The sequence below is a fragment of the Alligator mississippiensis genome, chromosome 11 (genome assembly GCF_030867095.1).
Source record: "Alligator mississippiensis isolate rAllMis1 chromosome 11, rAllMis1, whole genome shotgun sequence".
Lineage (NCBI taxonomy): Eukaryota > Metazoa > Chordata > Crocodylia > Alligatoridae > Alligator > Alligator mississippiensis.
In genome coordinates this window covers 46,796,672-46,815,397 of record NC_081834.1, presented here as the reverse complement: position 1 = coordinate 46,815,397, position 18,726 = coordinate 46,796,672, and the positions used below count along the sequence as shown (strand labels likewise).

The window sequence follows — 18,726 nt, the reverse complement described above, 5'->3', positions numbered from 1 at the left end:
GAGGGGCTCTTGGCATTTTTGCTTCCCTTGCTCAGCGGTACAGGCGCTACTGGAAATGGGGTGCCTGCTGCTTTACCACAGCCTCATGATCTGAGCTGGGAGCCTCCCCATTAACATTTCCCTGTCCAAACTGGTCTTAACTGCTTGTCTCCACATCCCTGTTCATCAACGTCAATTGGTTTAAAGATTAAGTGGTTATAGGGTTATACTGAGTTTTATAGAAGGCAGGGCAACATGGCACCCTAGACTAACCTGTTCAGAGAGGCATGCTGTGTTTGTGCCCTGGTGGACACAAACCTGCTGAAAGTTAAACGAACATAGTGCCCATCTTCAGAAAGGACTCCAGAGGTGACTCCAGGAAGTATAGACCGGTGTGTCTCAGCTTCTTTAGCTGGAAAATTGATATAATCCAGAATAAAAAATTAAATCAACAGTCACTTGAATGAATCTAACATGCTGTGGAAGAGTTAGTGCTGTTTTTGTAAAAGGAAATCCTGTACCACCCATCAGCTGAACTTTTCAGGATGCTGACAAGCATGTGGAGAGTGGAGATCTGGTTGCTATATTATATTCCCGTTGTCACATCCTTCCTGCGGTTAGGTCCCTTGCCACAGGCTCTTAAAACAGTTGTCATAAGATTGAAGGGAAGGTCCTTTTATGGGCCAAAGGCTAGTTAGGAGAGAGGAAATAAAGTGTAGGGTGATAAATGATCATTTTTTCAAGATGGAGGAAAGTCTAGAGGAAGGGTCCCCAGGAACCTCGTTGGGCCCACTTGTATTCATCATTTTCATAAATGGCCTGGAAAAGGGAGCGTATAGTGAAGTCACAATATTCTCACATGATTCTGAATTATACTAGGTAGGCAAATATCAAGCTAATGGTGAGGAATTGGAGGAAGATCTCACAAACCAAAGTGAGTGAGCAATGAAGTGGCAAATGACTTCTAGTGCAAAGTAATGTGAAAGGGGGAAAATCACCTCAATGACACGTCCACAGTGGTGGGCTCCGAACTAGCCATTATCATTCAGAAAAGAGCGTGGTCTCTGTTCATGCAGGAGTCTGTGTCCTAGAACATGTCCTTTCTGTGTAGCTCTTGCAAATGATTATTGTGACTATGGTGCCCAGAGGGCTCTCTGTATTAGGCCCTGCGGATGCCCCCCCTAAGGGCTGGGCCTGAACTGTTTGCAGTCCCAAGTAAGCAAACAGGAGTTGTATCTCCCTTGTGGAGCAGGGAAACTGAGGCAGGGTGTGATCTGTTGGTAACCCCATATCACACACAGGTCCCTGGCCTATGCCTGACCAGCCAAGCCAGCCACTCTGCCTGCTGGCCCCACTGCTGGTCCTTTGATCCCATGAGCACTCTGGTTCTGTCTTCCCAGACACCAAGGTCTTCTCCCCCCCAGAGCTGTTCCAGGTGCTGTGCTCTGCCAGCCCCCTGGTTGCCCTGGTTGGGGGAGAAGTGATTTTAAACTGCCGCCTGTTCTCTAAGCGACATGTCCAGGGTGTGCACGTGTGATGGACCTGGCCCCAGCCCAGCCAGGATGTCCGCATCCATGAAATGGATGGGAACAAGAGGCAAGGGGTAGCATACCAGGGCAGAACTGAATTCCTCATCCAGGAGATCACCCAAAGGAGCATCTCCCTGAAGATCAGATAAAGGGCAGGACCTGTGTGAGGGCAAGTCAGACGCCTACAACACCATGGCCCTGCTATAGCATAATGTAACAAATGAGTGATATTACTGCAGACCTTTCTCTGGTCTGTGTGCTGTGTGTTGGAGTTAAATTAATGCTCAGAAAAAAGTCCCAAGAAAGTCTGTGTTTCCCGGGGCTTTCTGTTTGCACATTCATAAGTGGGGCTTCCCAAAGCCTTGGAGGGTACCTGCCTGGCCACTTCCCATTGCCATCTCTGAGGTACATTCAGCAGCTGGATGTAGCTCAGTAAAAGGTGGGTCCAGAACCACTGTCCCCCGTGGAGCAACAGCCCACATGCACCAGCTGGGGGGGTCTGGTCTATGGGGCTGTGGCTGATCCTCATTAGCTGAGGCTGTTGGCTACAAATGTCCAACTCGGGATCCTTAAAATTCTAGTTTATTAGGCAGATTGAAACACTGTAATGAGTTACACCTTGGGGCTGGTCCCCACATGCACACACACACATATGCACACACATACACACACACACACACACACACACACACACAGTAGCAAGCTACAGAGTCAGGTATACCTATCCTACAAGCGCTAGAGTCTGCCATCGATGGCCAGTCGAGGCTTCTTTCAGCGTGGTGTTATCCTCCAGAAGGGGGTCACCGGCTGGTCCTTCTGGCTGGACAGGTCTGGTCAAGTTGGAGATCAAGAGGGTGCCACTGATGGTCACTTTTCACTGCCTTTTATCTGTCCTTGGCAGACTTTGGTGACTCCCCAGTTTTCAGGTTTGCCCAATCCAGGGGTCGTTGACCCTCGTGGGACTTCCCCCCCTCAGTGGCCATTGGACGGCATCTGTCAGCCCCAGGGGTCGTCCACATGCACGTGCAGGTTTGGGAGTCCGTTGATGAATTTTGAATAGGGCTCTGGGAGTGATCTGGAGATATTCAGCCCAAAAGTTGGTCCCCGGGGTTGATTAACTCAGGCCAGGGCTTCTAGCCCTTGATCAGTGACGTTTAGAGATTTCCCAGTTGTTACATTGTCTTCTATTGAATTCTTCCTTGGTTGATCTGCAGCTTCCAGGTGATAATTGCTGTCTGCTGCTACAGTGTTACACATTCAATCACTGATTCACTGGCTCTTTCAGGGGTCAGCCTGATACAGGGAAGGGCAGTTTGATTCCTGCCCTTGTTAACATTGTTACAATGTATAACTTACTTGTGAAACTAAAACACATTTAGTTGAAAGTTGAAAGGTGAGGAGTATAAAATATAAGCTACAAATGCCATGGCACACAAATAGATAAAAATACCAAACTACAAGGGGAGATACAAAATGCACACACACAAATTTTAAAACACATTTCCTTATCTTAAAGTGAAAGAGAGAGGAAGGAAGAAAAGGTAGAAAAAGAGAAACATATCCAAAGAGGGGAGAGCAAATGCAGGCAAGAGGGAAAGGGGGCTTTCTGCTACAAGGCCTGGGCTCAGTGCATCCCATGGGGGCCCCCACTGGGAGTCTGTCATTGTGCTCCTGAGAGGATGCATGAAGGTCACGTGATGTGTGCTGAGCCCTTCTCCCTCATGCCTCAGTTTCCCCACAAAGTGCTGTCTGCTGGGGGAGCAGGGGTGGGGGGGGGGGTGTCCCCTCTCTCAGAGGTGAGGGAATCACTAGGAAGCCGTCAGCGACTGATTTGCTGCTGATTCTTCTTTGTCCTCTAGATTCTGGCTCAGACCCCCTCCTCCACATCATGATTGATGACAGTGGGGGCATCCGGGTCACATGTCTCTCTGCTGGGTGGTACCCAGAGCCCCAGCTGCTCTGGACAAACAGCCGTGGGGAGACCCTGAGCCCTGACTCACAAGAGAAAGACAGCAGCGATCGTGGCCTCTTCAACCTCTCCAGCTCTGTGGTGTTGACGAAGAGCTCTGACCCTGTGCTGAGCTGCACTGTCAGGCCCAGTGCTCCTGGCCTAGAGAAAAAGACAAGCATTAGTATCACAGGTAAAGTGCCCATGCAGCTCAGATCCTTCCCGGCACCTATTCAGGGGTACTGGCATGGCCCTGAGCCCATTGCAGGGAGAGGGTGACTCGAGTGAAGCCAGGGGAACAGGAGTCAGAATTGCTGCAGTCAGGGTGGCAAGGGGGAGCGGAGCTCGGAGCCTGGCCCCTGATCTCAGTAACTCTGCTGTCCCCACCTTGCAGAACAGAGGAGTTAGCACCCTCCAAAGTGCCCTAACAGGCTGCATCCTGTGTCCTCTTTGCAGGCCTCTTCCCGCAGTCACCTCCTGAGAAGGCAGTCCTGTGGGTCCTGCTGACAGTGGCTCTCCTCTTCTCTCTCCTCGGGGCTTACCTCTTCCGACGATTTCGTAAAGAGCACGGTGAGTCCCCCACTCCTCTCCCGACAGCCAGGGAAGGGGTTTCATGTAATGGCCATGAGCTGTTCCCAGAAAAGAGCTCCACCAGGCCAGGCACTGCCCAGCAGTTGGGTACTGACACTGGGGCTCTTGTCCTGCTGGGCACTGCAGATACACAGTGACCAAGGTTACCGCTCCATTTTCAGGCACTGCACAGATGCCCCATAAACAAAATCAGGGCCTCACTGTACCAGGTACTGCACGGACATGCAGTGACAGACTGCCCTAAGAATGCCACAATCTAAATGTACAGAATTGAAGGGGAAGCAGGCATGGACAGGCTATGGGCTCATCCTGGGAGAGAACCCAAGTGTCCTTAATCTCAGTTTGCTGCCTGAGCCCCAGACCCAGCTAGTCTCTGTGGCTCCCATAGCTGGAAAACTGAGAGCCAGGAGGGAGCCCAGGTGTTTGGAGATGCCCCCAGGGCAATGCCAGCCTAGGTGCTTGGGGGGCAGCCCAGTCCTCTGTGTGGGGTGCAGCAGCTGTCACACTGTCTCAGTTGTCTTGCCTGGGGGATTCTCTGGTTTCCTCTGGATCCCAGTGCTGTCCTGGGATCTTGTTTCTCTGGATGCTGTGCAAGTTTTCCCAGAACAGTTTCATAGATGTTAGGGTCAGAAGAGACCTGAGCAGATCATCAAGTCTGACCCCCTGCCATGGCAGGAAAAAGTACTGGGGTCAAACGACTCCAGCAAGGTGTTTGTCTAAACTCATCTTAAAGGCCCCCAGGGTAGGAGCCAGCACCACTTCGCTTGGAAGTTGGTTCCAGATCCTAGCCGCCCTGACTGTGAAGTAGTGCCTCCTGTAACATAAGTAACATAAGAGCTGCCATTTACTGGGTCAGACCATAGGTCCATCCTGCCCAGTTTTCCATGTCACATAGGAGCAGAGAGTGGATGCTGAAAGGGAGAGTCAACTGTGTATGACCAGGGTTTTTTCCACAGTTCCTCCTTCACTTGCAGCCTCCAGCATTTAAGGTCTAGGAAGTTCCAATTCAGAGGCTGAATCCCTCCCTCCTGTGCTCACTAGTTACTGATGCCCTTTCCTCCAAGAATTTATCAAGCCCCTTTTTCAATCTGGCTAAGCTATCAGTTAATACCACATCCACTGGTAATGAATTCCACATTTTTATTACATGCTGTATAAAAAAAGAACTTCCTTGTGTTAGTTTTTAACTTACTACCCTCTAATTTTATTTTCTAACTCCTAGTTTTTGTATTGTACGAGAGGGTAAATAATAAATCCCTATTTAATTTCTCTTTGCCATATAGGATTTTGTAAGCCCTTATCATGTCCCCCCTCACACGTCTCTTCCAAAATGAATAGGTTTACCCTCTTTAGCCTCTCCTCATATGGAAGCCCCCCCCCCCCCCCCCCCGACTATCAATCATCCTTGTTGCCCTTCTCTGGACCTTCTCTAGTTGTTGTATATCCTTTCTGAGGTGTGAGGACCAGGACTGGGCACAGCATTTAAGGTGTGGGTGCACCACGGATTTATAAAGGGGCATCCACATTTATCAATGATAATACTTTCCGTTTTGTTTACAGTTCCTTTCTTAATAATCCCTAACATTTTATTTGCATTTTTTCATGATTGCAGAACAGAATGTGGGAACTCCCTGGGACATTTAAACTGAGGGGAAGCAGAACATGATGGGTGGGCTGGCTCTGTGCAGGCAGGAGGGGGGCGTTATGGGGAAATAGCCACATATGGGCTGGAAAGATCAGATACTGCCAGCATGGGGTACTTCTGCTTCCAACTCAAGCTCACAGCCTTTTCTCTCTCTCTCTCTCTCTCCCTCTCTCTTTCAGAGGAGAGTGCCCCTGCACACCCCCATTCATGTATTTCTTTTGTCACCAAGTTGCTGGCCCTTGTACCGTGATGTCACAGACATCCAGACTGAGATCAGGGTCCCTATACAAGACGTTTCCCAGACATGCAGTGACAGGCTACAGTGTAAAAAGTAGGCACAGTCTAAAAAGTGAAGGAGAAGGCACAGTCTAAAAGAAAGAGGGCACAGTCTAAAAAATGAAGGGGCAACTGAGGCACAGACTGGTAAAGAGGCTCATCCAGGGAGAGAACCCAGGTGTCCCAAATCCCAGTGTGCTGCCAGAGCCCCAGTCCTAGGAGCAGCTATGGGGAAATAACCATATGTGAGCTGGACAGGTCAAGTGCTCTGGGCACTGGGTATTGCTTCCTTGCTTCTAACATGCTATCAGCCTCACCCCTCTCTCTTCCAGAGGAGGCATCTAAGGAGCTGGGTGAGTCTCTCCTGCACATGGATGTTCATGTATCTGTTGACATCAACAATCCCATCTCTTGTACCGTGGGTGTTGCAGGCATCTTGATTGAGATCCAGGCCCTGTTATGTCAGGCACTGGACAGACATGTGGGACTAAACCCTATTTCACCTCTATGCCCCTTGGTACATAATAGCAGTTGTTGGCACTTGGATTCTGTTTCTGGGATTGTCCAGAGATACATGTACTTGGCTTCTGGTCTTGGCCCCCACCTCCTTCAGGCATGGATTCCCCCATTGATACATATCTCTGGTATCCAATGAATATTATATGCAGGGTACAGAAAAGCCATGGTGAGGCAGGAGCCAGAAGCCCCAGCCCCTCCTTGCTAGGACGGTGCCTTAGTCACTGGGCTGCACTCCCCCTGCCCTCCATTCCACACATGCACAGACATTGTTCATGGAATAACATAAAAAAATCTCAGCCCACTAGAGCCAGTACAGTTGGGGGACTTAAGTTATTTGCAGAAATGTGTAGACACTTGGCCTGAAGCTATCAGCACATGTGTCTGAAGTTTTGTCCATTCTCGAGGACCAGGTCAGCCTGAGGAGGGGCCTCACAGCCTGTAGCAGGAGCATCTGAGGAGGTTCCTATCCCCAACCAGAACCTGCATTCACTCTGGTCCCTGCCCAACAAAATTAGAGCCAGTTCACACCAGGTCCAGTGGAGCTATGGCCAGTTTATACCTTCTGGAATGTGGCTTCTTGATGGAAGAGGATGGAGTCTGAAAAGTGAAGGGGCAACTGAGGCACAGACTGGTGAAAAGGCTCATCCAGGGAGAGAACCCAGGTGTCCCAAATCCCAGTTTGTTGCCAGAGCCCCAGGCCTAGGAGTGGCTATGGGGAAAATCCATATGTGGGATGGAGAGGTCAAGTGCTCTAGGCACTAAGTATTGCTTCCTCACTTCTAACATGTTCTCAGCGTCATCCCTCTCTTTCTCTTCCAGAGGAGGCATCTAAGGAGCTGGGTGAGTTTCTCCTGCACATCTAGTTTCATGTTTCTGGTGACACGAATGGTCCTGTCTTGGTGTTGCAAGCATCTTGACCATGAACGACTCGTGCCTCCTGAGGCTGGGGGGCATGACGGCTGGCTGCAGGCAGCAGTGGTGATGTCCGCAGCGGGGGCATGGTGGCGGTGAGCAGGGACCACCTGTAGGTGGCCACGGTGATGTCAGTGATGATGGCTGGCCGAGTGGGGACCACCCGCAGTTGGCTGTGGTGGTGTCGGCAGCGAGCGGGGATGGGTGGCGAGCGGCGACTGCCTGCAGATGTCAGCAGCTGGGTTGGCAGTAGCCAGTCTTATGTGGGGCAAGTGCCTCTCTGTGCCCTCCCTATGTGTCGCCTATGATCTTGATTGAGATCTAGGCCCCATAGTGCCAGGCACTGTACAGGCACATGGGACTAAATCATGGTTCACCTCTATGCCCCTTGGCAGCACTTACATAACAGCAGATGTTGGCACTTAGATTCTGTTTCTGGGATTGCCCAGAGATACATGTACTTGTCTTCTGGTCTTGGCCCCCACCTCCTTCAGGCATGGATTCCCCCATTGATACATATCTCTGGTATCCAATGAATATTATATGCAGGGTACAGAAAAGCCATGGTGAGGCAGGGGCCAGAAGCCCCAGCCCCTCCTTGCTAGGATGGTGCCTAAGTCACTGGGCTGCACTCCCCCTACCCTCCACCCCACACATGCACAGAAATTGTTCATGGGAATAACATACAAAAATCTCAGCCCACTAGAGCCAGTACAGTTGGGGGACTTAAGTTATTTGCAGAAATGTGTAGTCACTTGGCCTGAAGCTATCAGCACATGTGCCTGAAGTTTTGTCCATTCTCGAAGACCAGGTCAGCCTGAGGAGGGGCCTCACAGCCTGTAGCAGGAGCATCTGAGGAGGTTCCTATCCCCAACCAGAACCTGCATTCACTCTGGTCCCTGCCCAACAAAATTAGAGCCAGTTCACACCAGGTCCAGTGGAGCTATGGCCAGTTTATACCTTCTGGAATGTGGCTTCTTGATGGAAGAGGATGGAGTCTGAAAAGTGAAGGGGCAACTGAGGCACAGACTGGTGAAAAGGCTCATCCAGGGAGAGAACCCAGGTGTCCCAAATCCCAGTTTGTTGCCAGAGCCCCAGGCCTAGGAGTGGCTATGGGGAAAATCCATATGTGGGATGGAGAGGTCAAGTGCTCTAGGCACTAAGTATTGCTTCCTCACTTCTAACATGTTCTCAGTGTCATCCCTCTCTTTCTCTTCCAGAGGAGGCATCTAAGGAGCTGGGTGAGTTTCTCCTGCACATCTAGTTTCGTGTTTCTGGTGACATGAATGGTCCTGACTTGGTGTTGCAAGCATCTTGACCATGAACGACTCGTGCCTCCTGAGGCTGGGGGGCATGACGGCTGGCTGCAGGCAGCAGTGGTGATGTCCGCAGCGGGGGCATGGTGGCGGTGAGCAGGGACCACCTGTAGGTGGCCACGGTGATGTCAGTGATGATGGCTGGCCGAGTGGGGACCACCCGCAGTTGGCTGTGGTGGTGTCGGCAGCGAGCGGGGATGGGTGGCAAGCGGCAACTGCCTGCAGATGTCAGCAGCTGTGTTGTCAGTAGCCAATCTTATGTGGGGCAAGTGCCTCTCTGTGCCCTCCCTATGTGTCGCCTATGATCTTGATTGAGATCTAGGCCCCATAGTGCCAGGCACTGTACAGGCACATGGGACTAAATCATGGTTCACCTCTATGCCCCTTGGCAACACTTACATAACAGCAGATGTTGGCACTTAGATTCTGTTTCTGGGATTGCAGAGATGTGTGTGCCTGGCTTCTGGTCTTGACCCCTGCCTCCTTAGGGCATGGATTCCCTCATTGCTGCTTATCCATGTTATCCAGTGAATAATATATACAAGATGCAGAGAAGTGGTGGGGAGGCAGGGGCCAGAAGCCAGAGCCCACCCTTGCTAGGACAGTACCTAAGTAAATGGACCACACTCCCTCCTACCTCCCCATGGGTGACTGGTGGGGATGGTGACCCACCAATGGCCGACACTGATGCTGTTGGTAGGGCTGGTGCCCCTCCTGACAGGGTCGGTGGCTTCTCCGAGTGCCCCCCCAGATTCAGGAGGCACCAGTCACTCATGCACCTCCCCTTCTTCCCCCCACAGAAATTGTTCATGGGAATAACATAAAAACATCTCAGTCCACTAGAGCCAGTGCAGTCTGGGGACTTCAGTCCTTTGCAGAAATTTGTAGTCATTTGGCCTGAAGCTCTCAGCATGTTTGCCTGAAGTTTGGTCCATTATACAGGACCAAGTCAGCCTGAGAGGAGGGACCTCACAGCCTGCAGCAGGAGCATCTGGGGAGGTTCCCATCCTCCACCAGAACCTGCATTCACTCTGGTCCCTGCCCAACAGAACTAGAGCCAATGCACACCAGGTCCAGTGGAGCTGTGGCCAATTTATACCTCCTGGAATGTGGCCCCTTGGTGGAATCATTAGTAGGCCCAGTGGCTCTGGGGCTCTGGCTCATTTAAGGTCAGCTCTGGGAAATACGAAGTTATTTCCTTTGAAGGAAGAACCAAAGAAATGGATGGGGGGTTTCCTTGTCATGAAACTCTTCATAAATATCTTCTTGTGCTTTTTTCCTGCATGAAACTGATACATGTTAAAACCAAAAATAATGTTTCTTAAGTGATAAAAAAAATCTCAAGAATTTCATGGTTTTTTTCCACCAAAAAGAGTAAAAAAGAAATTCAGGCAAAATTAATATTTTCAGTTGGGGAAAAAACAGTTGGTTTTGCTTGAAAGAAAGAAAGAAACTGGACAGATGTATTGTGAACTTTTCTATTGAGCTCCCCACCCAACTGTGACCCCTCTCCCTTTTTTCCCCCGCAGAGTGGAGGCAGTTCCTTAAAACAGGTAAGAGAGAGAGTTTCTATTTATCTCAAGGACTTACGCAGCACTGGGGACTTGTTGCATCTGAGACCTCATGCTCTCCTGTGTGTGGTGGCCCTTCTGGCAGTCCCTGTGCAATAGGGCTGAGCCATGGGGCACAGGGTGGTGAAAGCTCAGATCCCCCTGTGTATCTCAATAGCAACATGAAAATCAGGCACCAAGAGACCTTCCAGGTTGTGGAGCGAAGGGGGCAGATCGGGGACTGAATCAGTATCTCAGGTCCCAGGGACAGAGTGGATCCACTCTACTGCATACAGCTTTCCTGGAACAGTTCTGGCTGTACCTGAAGCTGGGGGGAACAAAGCATGGGGATCCCAAAATGTCCTTCTGCTTTCCTCAATAAGAGTCTGGAAGGGGAGGAAAGGTTGCTCTGGATATAGCATCTGTGAGACCATTACTGGACACAGGAGCTGGAGAATTTGGCTAATGGTAATACAAGCCTCCAGCTCTTAGCTAGGACTCTTCATCCACTGTGGTCAGGAGGTCAGGATCATAGTTTCACAGTTTCATAATTGCTAGGGTCAGGAGGGACCTGAACAGATCATCTAGCCTGACCCCCTGCCACAGGCAGGAATGAATGCTGGGTTCACAAGACCCCAGGCAGGTGATCATCCAACCTCCTCTTGAATTTGCCCAGGGTAGGGGTGAGGACCACTTCCCTAGGAAGTTGGTTCCAGATTTTGGCCACCCTAATGTAAAATATTGCCTTCTGATCTCCAACCTAAACCTATTCTCCATCAGCTTATGGCCATTGTTTCTCATCACCCCAGGTGGTGCTGGGGAGAATAGGGCTCTTCCTATTTGCTGATTATCTCCCATGATGAGTTTGTAGGCAGCCACCAGGTCCCCCCTCAGCCTCCTCTTGCTGAGGCTGAATAGGTTCAGGTCCCTCAGTCTCTTCTCATAGGGCCTGTCCTGCTGCCCTCTCACCAAGTGGGTGGCCCTCCTTTGAACTCTCCAGGCTGGCCACATCCTTTTTAAAGTGCAGTGCCCAGTACTGGACGCAGTACTCCAACTGCGGCCTGACCAGTGTCTCATAGAGGGGGAGTATCACCTCTCTGGACTGGCCTGAGATGCACCTTTGGATTCATGACAAGGTATGGCTGGCTTTGCTGGCTGCGGTCTGGCATTGGCAGCTCATGTTTATCTTGGAGTCAATAATGACTCCAAGATCCCTTTCCGCCTCTGTGCTTTCCAGAAGGGAACTCCCCAGCCTGTATGTATGGTGTGGATTCCTTCTCCCAAGGTGCAGCACCCTGCATTTGTTTACGTTGAACCCCATCCTATTCTCATCTGCCCACTTTTGTAGTCTGTCTAAATCTAGTTGCAGCCTCTCTCTCCCTTCAGGTGTGTCTACCTCGCCCCACATCTTAGTATCATCAGCAAACTTGGACAACGTGCTTTCCACCCCCTTGTCCAAGTCGCTGATGAAGATGTTAAACAGTGCAGGCCTGAGGACTGAGCCCTGGGGGACCCCACTGCTCACGTCTCACCAGGCGGAGTATGACCTGTCCACCACTACTCTCTGGGTGCGCCCCCTCAGCCAATTTTTTACCCGTCCAACTGTGTAGGCATCAGTGCCACAGTCACCTAATTTATTGATGAGAATGGGGTGAGAGACAGTGTCAAAGGCCCTGTTAAAGTCTAGAAAGACTACGTCCACAGTGACACCATCATCCAAGAATTTAGCTACTTGGTCATAAAAGGCAATCTGGTTCGTCAGGCAGGACCTGCCTTTGATGAACCCATGATCATGTCTCATAGTGGAGGAAACTGAGGAGCAAAGAGGCAGCACTGCCAGGTCACCCACGCTATGTCATCTCCTGAGTGCCAGACTTAAGATCACTCCAGTGAACCCCAAAGCAAGGGACTTGCACACTTCAAGCAAGAGAGAAGGTGCAGGAGTGACTTTGAGGCTTGAGTTTCAAACCATTATGGCTTGGCCCTAGGCCCAGGCCTTCACAGGCACTGAGGTGCCTAACTGTCCTGGGTTTTCTCTCTGTCTGCAGCATCCTTGTCAGCAGCAGAGGTGACTCTGAATGAGGACACAGCATACCCCTATCTCATCCTGTCCAAGGATCGGAGAAGTGTGACTCATTGGGCCATCTGGCAAGATGTCCCCCAAACCACCAAGAGATTCAGCTGCTTGCCTGGTGTCCTGGCCTCCAAGAGCTTCACATCTGGGAAGTGGTACTGGGATGTAGAGGTGGGGAGCTGGGACAGCTGGGCCATTGGGATGGCCAAGGAGTCTGTAGAGAGGATGGGTGAGTTCCTGCTGTTCCCTGACATGGGGGTCTGGGCTCTGCAGTGCATGGAAGGGCAGTGGGAGGCTCTCACCATCCCCCGAACCTGCCTGTGCCTGGAGAAAAAACCAAGGAAGATCAGAGTTCAGGTGGACTGTGAACATCACAGTGTGTCCTTTTATGAGGCTGAGGACTTGGCCCACATCTTCACCTTCTCAGGTTGCTCCTGGAAGTTGGAGCCGGTCTCCCCTTTCTTTGCACTCTGGACCATAGGGACAGAGCTCAGAATACTCAGAACACTCAGAGGGCCCAGGGCAGAATACTCACAATGCCTGGAAACAGAAGAGAGCCCTTGTGTCATCTTTGACCCAGACGTAGATGACGATGAGTCTGTCCCACTGTCTTTTGGCTAATTGTGGGGCAGAGTAAGGACATAATGGGCAGAGGTAAGGGTGTTTTGCCTGGTAATTACTTGCTTACAGTGTCAGACTAAAGGTTACTGGGCAAAGGAGAAAAGCCATAGACACTAGGCTGTGAATACCCTCACATATACATTCATGGGCAGGATGGCAGCTAGCACAGCAAGGGACCATGTTTGATCTGGTCCCTTTTATGGCTGTTAAAACCTGTCCTGTGAGTTTGTATTCAGCATTAAGCAGACAGGGTTCTTTGGGCAAATCTGATATGTCCTCAGACCAACATGGCTACAACCTATACCTCTATTCAGCATTAAAGCATCTGTATTATATACTTGTTAATGAGAGAATTGAACTCATCATTAAAACGTTCCTAACTATATATTTTATTGTCAACCTGTTTTGGCTGAGTAGGGAGGTTTTGCCTGTGGTCAGGGCTTCTAAGGTCCCTTCCTCATCACACACACAGGAAAAACCTAGGCAGGACAAATGAGGAGAAGGCCGGGGTGTGGGCTAATTAGAGAAAAGGGAGAGTGGGGGAAAGGGAGGGGTGCAGCATAGGAGACACTTAGAGGGGTGGATTGGGATGGACCACTTTCACACTGCCTCTGCCTAGTTCGGCACTCCCAGTCCCAGCTGTGCTCCCTGTGCAGTGGGGCCAGCAGACCAGGGGGTGGTTCTCACTGGCCTGCGCACATTGTTAGGGGCCGTCTCTGGACAAGGCCCAGGGCAGCTCCCGGCAGGGGGAGGTGTAGCCTGGAGTCTGTGCAGGTCTGTCTGCCCCACAGAAACCACCGCCAAGCTCAGCAGGACACACCAGGACATGAGGCTGCCACCAGACTTTGACCCCTTGGGCCTGTGCCAACCACTCGCCCCACCACTGCCTCTTACGACAAGCTCACACTTGTGCCAGGGGCTCAGTGCAGCTCTCAGTGCCTTGACATGGGCAGGTTCATTCGCCTTGCAACTGGACAAAGTGGGCAGAGAAACAGAGGGTGTGTTTACATGTGTGATGTTGGAAGGGATGCGTTTTGTGTGGAGTGGGGAGAGGCATCTGAAGCCCTGACCATGGGCATATATACTCAGCTCAGGAGGCTCCTCCCAGCCCTGAAACCCAGCCCACCCAGCCCTAAACCTCCATGGGGGACTACTAACGGGGTTTCCCTGCAGACAAATGAGAGACCACAGGGTATGGCCTGGCAGTCTGCCACACCCAGTGCAACCCCCTAACACACATGCATATACAGACTGACAGATGACACTTGTAATGCATTGACACATACACAGTTCCCCCAAATCAATGAACAGAACTCCTCACACAAAGAACCTCATGGCTACTGCATGCACATGCATATACACGCACGCACGCGCGTGCACACATGCGCGCACACACACACGCACACACTGCATAGGTTTAATGCAGAAAAGCCCCACTGCTCCGAGACCTCACAGTTACTGCACAGCCTGCCCAGCATATCTATGAGATGCTCCTTCCAGGTTTCCTTCCCTGCTCTTCCTACGCACCTGGTTTGTTCCCACTGCCCTCCCTGCTTTGGTTCATAGATTCATAGATGTTAGGGTCGGAAGGGACCTCAATAGATCATTGAGTCCGACCCCCTGCATAAGCAGGAAAGAGTGCTGGGTCTAGATGACCCCAGCTAGATACTCATCTAACCTCCTCTTGAAGACCCCCAGAGTAGGGGAGAGCACCACCTCCCTTGGGAGCCCGTTCCAGACCTTGGCCACTCGAACTGTGAAGAAGTTCTTCCTAATGTCCAATCTAAATCTGCTCTCTGCTAGCTTGTGGCCATTGTTTCTTGTAACCCCCGGGGGCGCCTTGGTGAATAAATACTCACCAATTCCCTTCTGTGCCCCCGTGATGAACTTATAGGCAGCCACAAGGTCGCCTCTCAACCTTCTCTTGCGGAGGCTGAAAAGGTCCAGTTTCTCTAGTCTCTCCTCGTAGGGCTTGGTCTGCAGGCCCTTAACCATATGAGTGGCCCTTCTCTGGACCCTCTCCAGGTTATCCGCATCCTTCTTGAAGTGTGGTGCCCAGAATTGCACGCACTACTCCAACTGCGGTCTGACCAGCGCCCGATAGAGGGGAAGTATCACCTCCTTGGACCTATTTGTCATGCATCTGCTGATGCACGATAAAGTGCCATTGGCTTTTCTGATGGCTTCGTCACACTGCCTACTCATGTTCATCTTGGAGTCCACTAGGACTCCGAGATCCCTTTCCACTTCCATGCCACCCAGCAGGTCATTCCCTAGGCTGTAGGTGTGCTGGACATTTTTCTTCCCTAGGTGCAGCACTTTGCATTTCTCCTTGTTGAACTGCATTCTGTTGTTTTCTGCCCACTTGTCCAACCTGTCCAGGTCTGCTTGCAGCTGTTCCCTGCCCTCCGGCGTGTCCACATCTCCCCATAGCTTTGTGTCATCTGCAAACTTGGACAGAGTACATTTCACTCCTTTGTCCAAGTCACTGATGAAGACATTAAAGAGTATCGGTCCAAGGACCGAGCCCTGCGGGACCCCACTGCCCACATCCTTCCAGGTCAAAACCAACCCATCTACCACGACTCTCTGGGTGCGACCCTCCAGCCAATTCGCCACCCACCTGACTGTAGTCATCCAAGTCACAGCCTCTTAACTTGTTCACCAGTATGGGGTGGGATACCGTATCGAAGGCCTTCCTGAAGTCTAAGTATACGACATCCACTCCTCCTCCTGTGTCCAGGTGTTTCATAACCTGGTCATAAAAAGAGACTAGATTGGTCAGGCACGATCTGCCTGCCACGAACCCGTGCTGGTTTCCCCTCAGCATAATTTGTCCTGCCAGGCTCTCACAGATGTGAGCCTTGATAATTTTTTCAAAGACTTTGCCAAGGATGGAGGTGAGACTGACTGGCCTATAGTTGCCCAGGTCCTCCTTCCTCCCCTTTTTGAAAATGGGGACCACGTTGGCCCTTTTCCAGTCCTCCGGGACTTGGCCAGTGTGCCACGAGCGTTCGAATATTCCCACCAGTGGCTCTGCAATGATATTGGCCAGTGCCTTCAGCACCCTCGGATGGAGCTCATCCAGGCCTGCCGACTTAAAAGCATCCAGTTCTTCCAAGTGACTCTGCGCCATCTCAGGGTCTACGCATGGTAGTCTGGCGCCTTGCTGCTGCCTCTCTACAACCCCAGTGAGAGACTTGTCGTGTCCCTCGCTTAGGAACACTGAGGCAAAGAAGTCGTTGAGGAGTTCAGCCTTGTCCCCCCTGTCCGTCACCAATTGTTTCTGCCCATTTAGCAGCGGTCCTATTCCTCCCTGGGCCTTCCTTTTACTCCCTATATATCTAAAAAACAATTTCTTGTTGTCTTTTACTTGGGTTGCCATCCTCAGCTCCATGGTAGCTTTGGCCCGTCTAACTGCCTCCCTACAAGCACGAGCAGAGGCGGTATATTCGTCTTTGGTGATCTCTCCCTGTTTCCACTTTTTATGTGCTCCCCTTTTGGCCCTTAGGCTGCCCTGGATTTCTGTGGTCAGCCAGGGAAGCCTCCTGGCCCCTTTCCCTCTTTTGCCTCGCTTGGGGATCATCTTGCTTTGTGCCCGAAGGATCGTTTCCTTAAGGCACAGCCACCCTTCTTGGGCTCCCATCCCTTCAAAACTCCTACTCTGCAGTGCGTCCTTGACTAATCTCCTGAGTTCATTGAGATCAGCTTTCCTAAAGTCTAGCACTTTCACCCTACTAGTTACTAGTTCCCAGAGCCCATCTCAGCAGAGGAGATGGGTCCAGGCCACCCTGCAAGTGGGTTAGAGGTTCCTCTGTGTCAGGCCCAGCTTCCCCTGCTCTCTGCCTAGCTCTTGTGGGTGGCTGAAGGGGGAGCAGCCTTGTGAGCTGTGGCTGAGCTGCAGTGGTCAATACGTGTCAGGGCTTGGGCTTCCCAGACATGGGGGGACAGTCATTCTTCCCCTATGCTTGGGCTCCCCTCACCCATCTCGAGGAAGCTTGTCTCCCAGCTGGGCAGGGTGGAAGGGGGGCGGGGGGGAGCATCTGTGGGGTGCAGCCCATGAGCTCAGCTGCTGCCACCATGTAGCAGCAGCTGGGAGTGTGTCTTCCCTGGGGCTGTCAGCAGTACTGGGAGCGTGTGCTCTGTGTGTGTGTGTGTGTGTGTGTGTGTGTGTGTGTGTGTGTGTGTGTGTGTGTGTGTGTGTCCTCACTTCCATGGCCTGTGGGGGCAGCTACAGTGAGTGTGTTTATGTTTGGATAGGAGATAGGGGCTCTGTGAGTGCGTGTGTGCAGTTACTGTAAGCGCATGCTTGATTATGTATAAGCAACTGGGGTTTTGTGCATGTATGTGTACTGTCGGTAAGTGTCTGTGGTCTGCATGTGCTGTGTGTGTTCAGTGGGAGTGTAATTGTGTGCAGTGCACATGCATGTCTACAGCCATGCACATGTGCATATGTAATGTGCACACATACACATGCAAATCACGTAGTGTCCAGTGCATGTGCATGCATGTGCACTGTGTGCACGTGTACACATGTAGTATGTGCAAGGCACAGGCATGTTCTGATGCATTATGGAGGATTTCTGTAGCCAGGCCAATGAGGATGATGCTGTTACCCTGGCCCTAACAGTGTTGGGGACAGCCGTGATTACATGCAAACCCATCAGGGCTAGAGCTTTTCCCCAACACTGTGCTCCCTTTTTGGGGCCCTGGGCTGGGATTACAGGCACTGTGGGTCAGAATTCAGGGGCAGTGGCAGAGCTGTGGGGAGGTGCAAAAGACCTCAAGGCTGGGGCAGCAGGGCCTGAGAGGCCAGGCATGGCTGGGTAGGGGGCAGACCCAGGTGGTGCGTCAGAGCTGAGGGGTCCAGGCAGGGCTGGGCAGGGGGCAGACCCAGGTGGTGGATCAGGGCTGAGGGGCTGGCAGCACTGTGCGGCCTTGCTCTCTCTGTGCAAACAGGGCAGCTGGTCTGAGGGCAGCACATCCCCCCACTGAGCGCAGCCAGGCGCCAGAGCTGGATCAGAGGCGCCGCCTGTTCCCGGATCAAAGGGCTCCTGGGGCGCGATCTGTCTCTTGCTGCTGAGCTCTGGCGCGGCAGGGAGTGGGTCTGCCCGCAGAGCCTTTTAACTGTGTACTGCGTGGGCTGATGCCAGCCTGCCCTGGCACGGCAGAAGGGAGCAAATGGATTTGAAGGGTGGGTTTGGGGGGTGGGGGTCTAGGAGTGAGTCAGTGTGTGTGTGTGTGTGTGTGTGTGTGTGTGTGTGTGTGTGTGTGCGTGTTAACTCTTGCATGGCTGAAAGGCACAGAAGGAAATGAAGCACTTGAGGTGGGACTGGGGTTGGAAGGTATCTTATGGGGTGAGTTTCAGGGTGGATGTCTGTGGGGCAGGGCTCCCTTGGGGGCACTAGGAAAAAAGAAAGGAGTCTCTGAGGAACTTCATACAAGCCACCACAGTGTGGTTCACACCCTCCCTGGGTCTGGTCACCACCCCTGTGATACAGAGGGGAAACTGAGGCATGGAGCACATAGTGGGGACAATCCCAAGGTCAGACAAGACATCTGAGGCAGGGCTAGGAAAAGAACCCAGGAGTCCTGCACCACAGCTACAGCTGATTTCTGGGGACAGCACTGTCTGGGCCTTGGCATGTGAGGTAAGTGGGGGTTGGCGGGGGGTGGGACTTGCCATGTAGGGTCAGTACTGGAGGGAGGGGCAGGAACCAGGGTCTGAGACAGGGACATTGGGCCCAGAGGCAGCACTGGGCCTGA

General features: G+C 51.9%; 1 protein-coding gene across 1 annotated transcript in view; it reads left to right on the top strand.

The window, feature by feature from the left end:
- Nucleotides 1-13,345, top strand: part of LOC102562313 (uncharacterized) — a 33,162-nt gene extending 19,817 nt beyond the window's left edge. Inside the window, exons 10-16 of the mRNA XM_059714210.1 lie at nt 3,368-3,649; nt 3,913-4,026; nt 6,301-6,321; nt 7,307-7,327; nt 8,620-8,640; nt 10,245-10,268; nt 12,314-13,345. Of these exons, the coding sequence (XP_059570193.1) occupies nt 3,368-3,649; nt 3,913-4,026; nt 6,301-6,321; nt 7,307-7,327; nt 8,620-8,640; nt 10,245-10,268; nt 12,314-12,960 (1,130 nt within the window). The 3' untranslated portion in view covers nt 12,961-13,345. The remainder of the gene's footprint in view (nt 1-3,367; nt 3,650-3,912; nt 4,027-6,300; nt 6,322-7,306; nt 7,328-8,619; nt 8,641-10,244; nt 10,269-12,313) is intronic.
- The last annotated feature ends 5,381 nt before the right edge of the window (nt 13,346-18,726 follow it).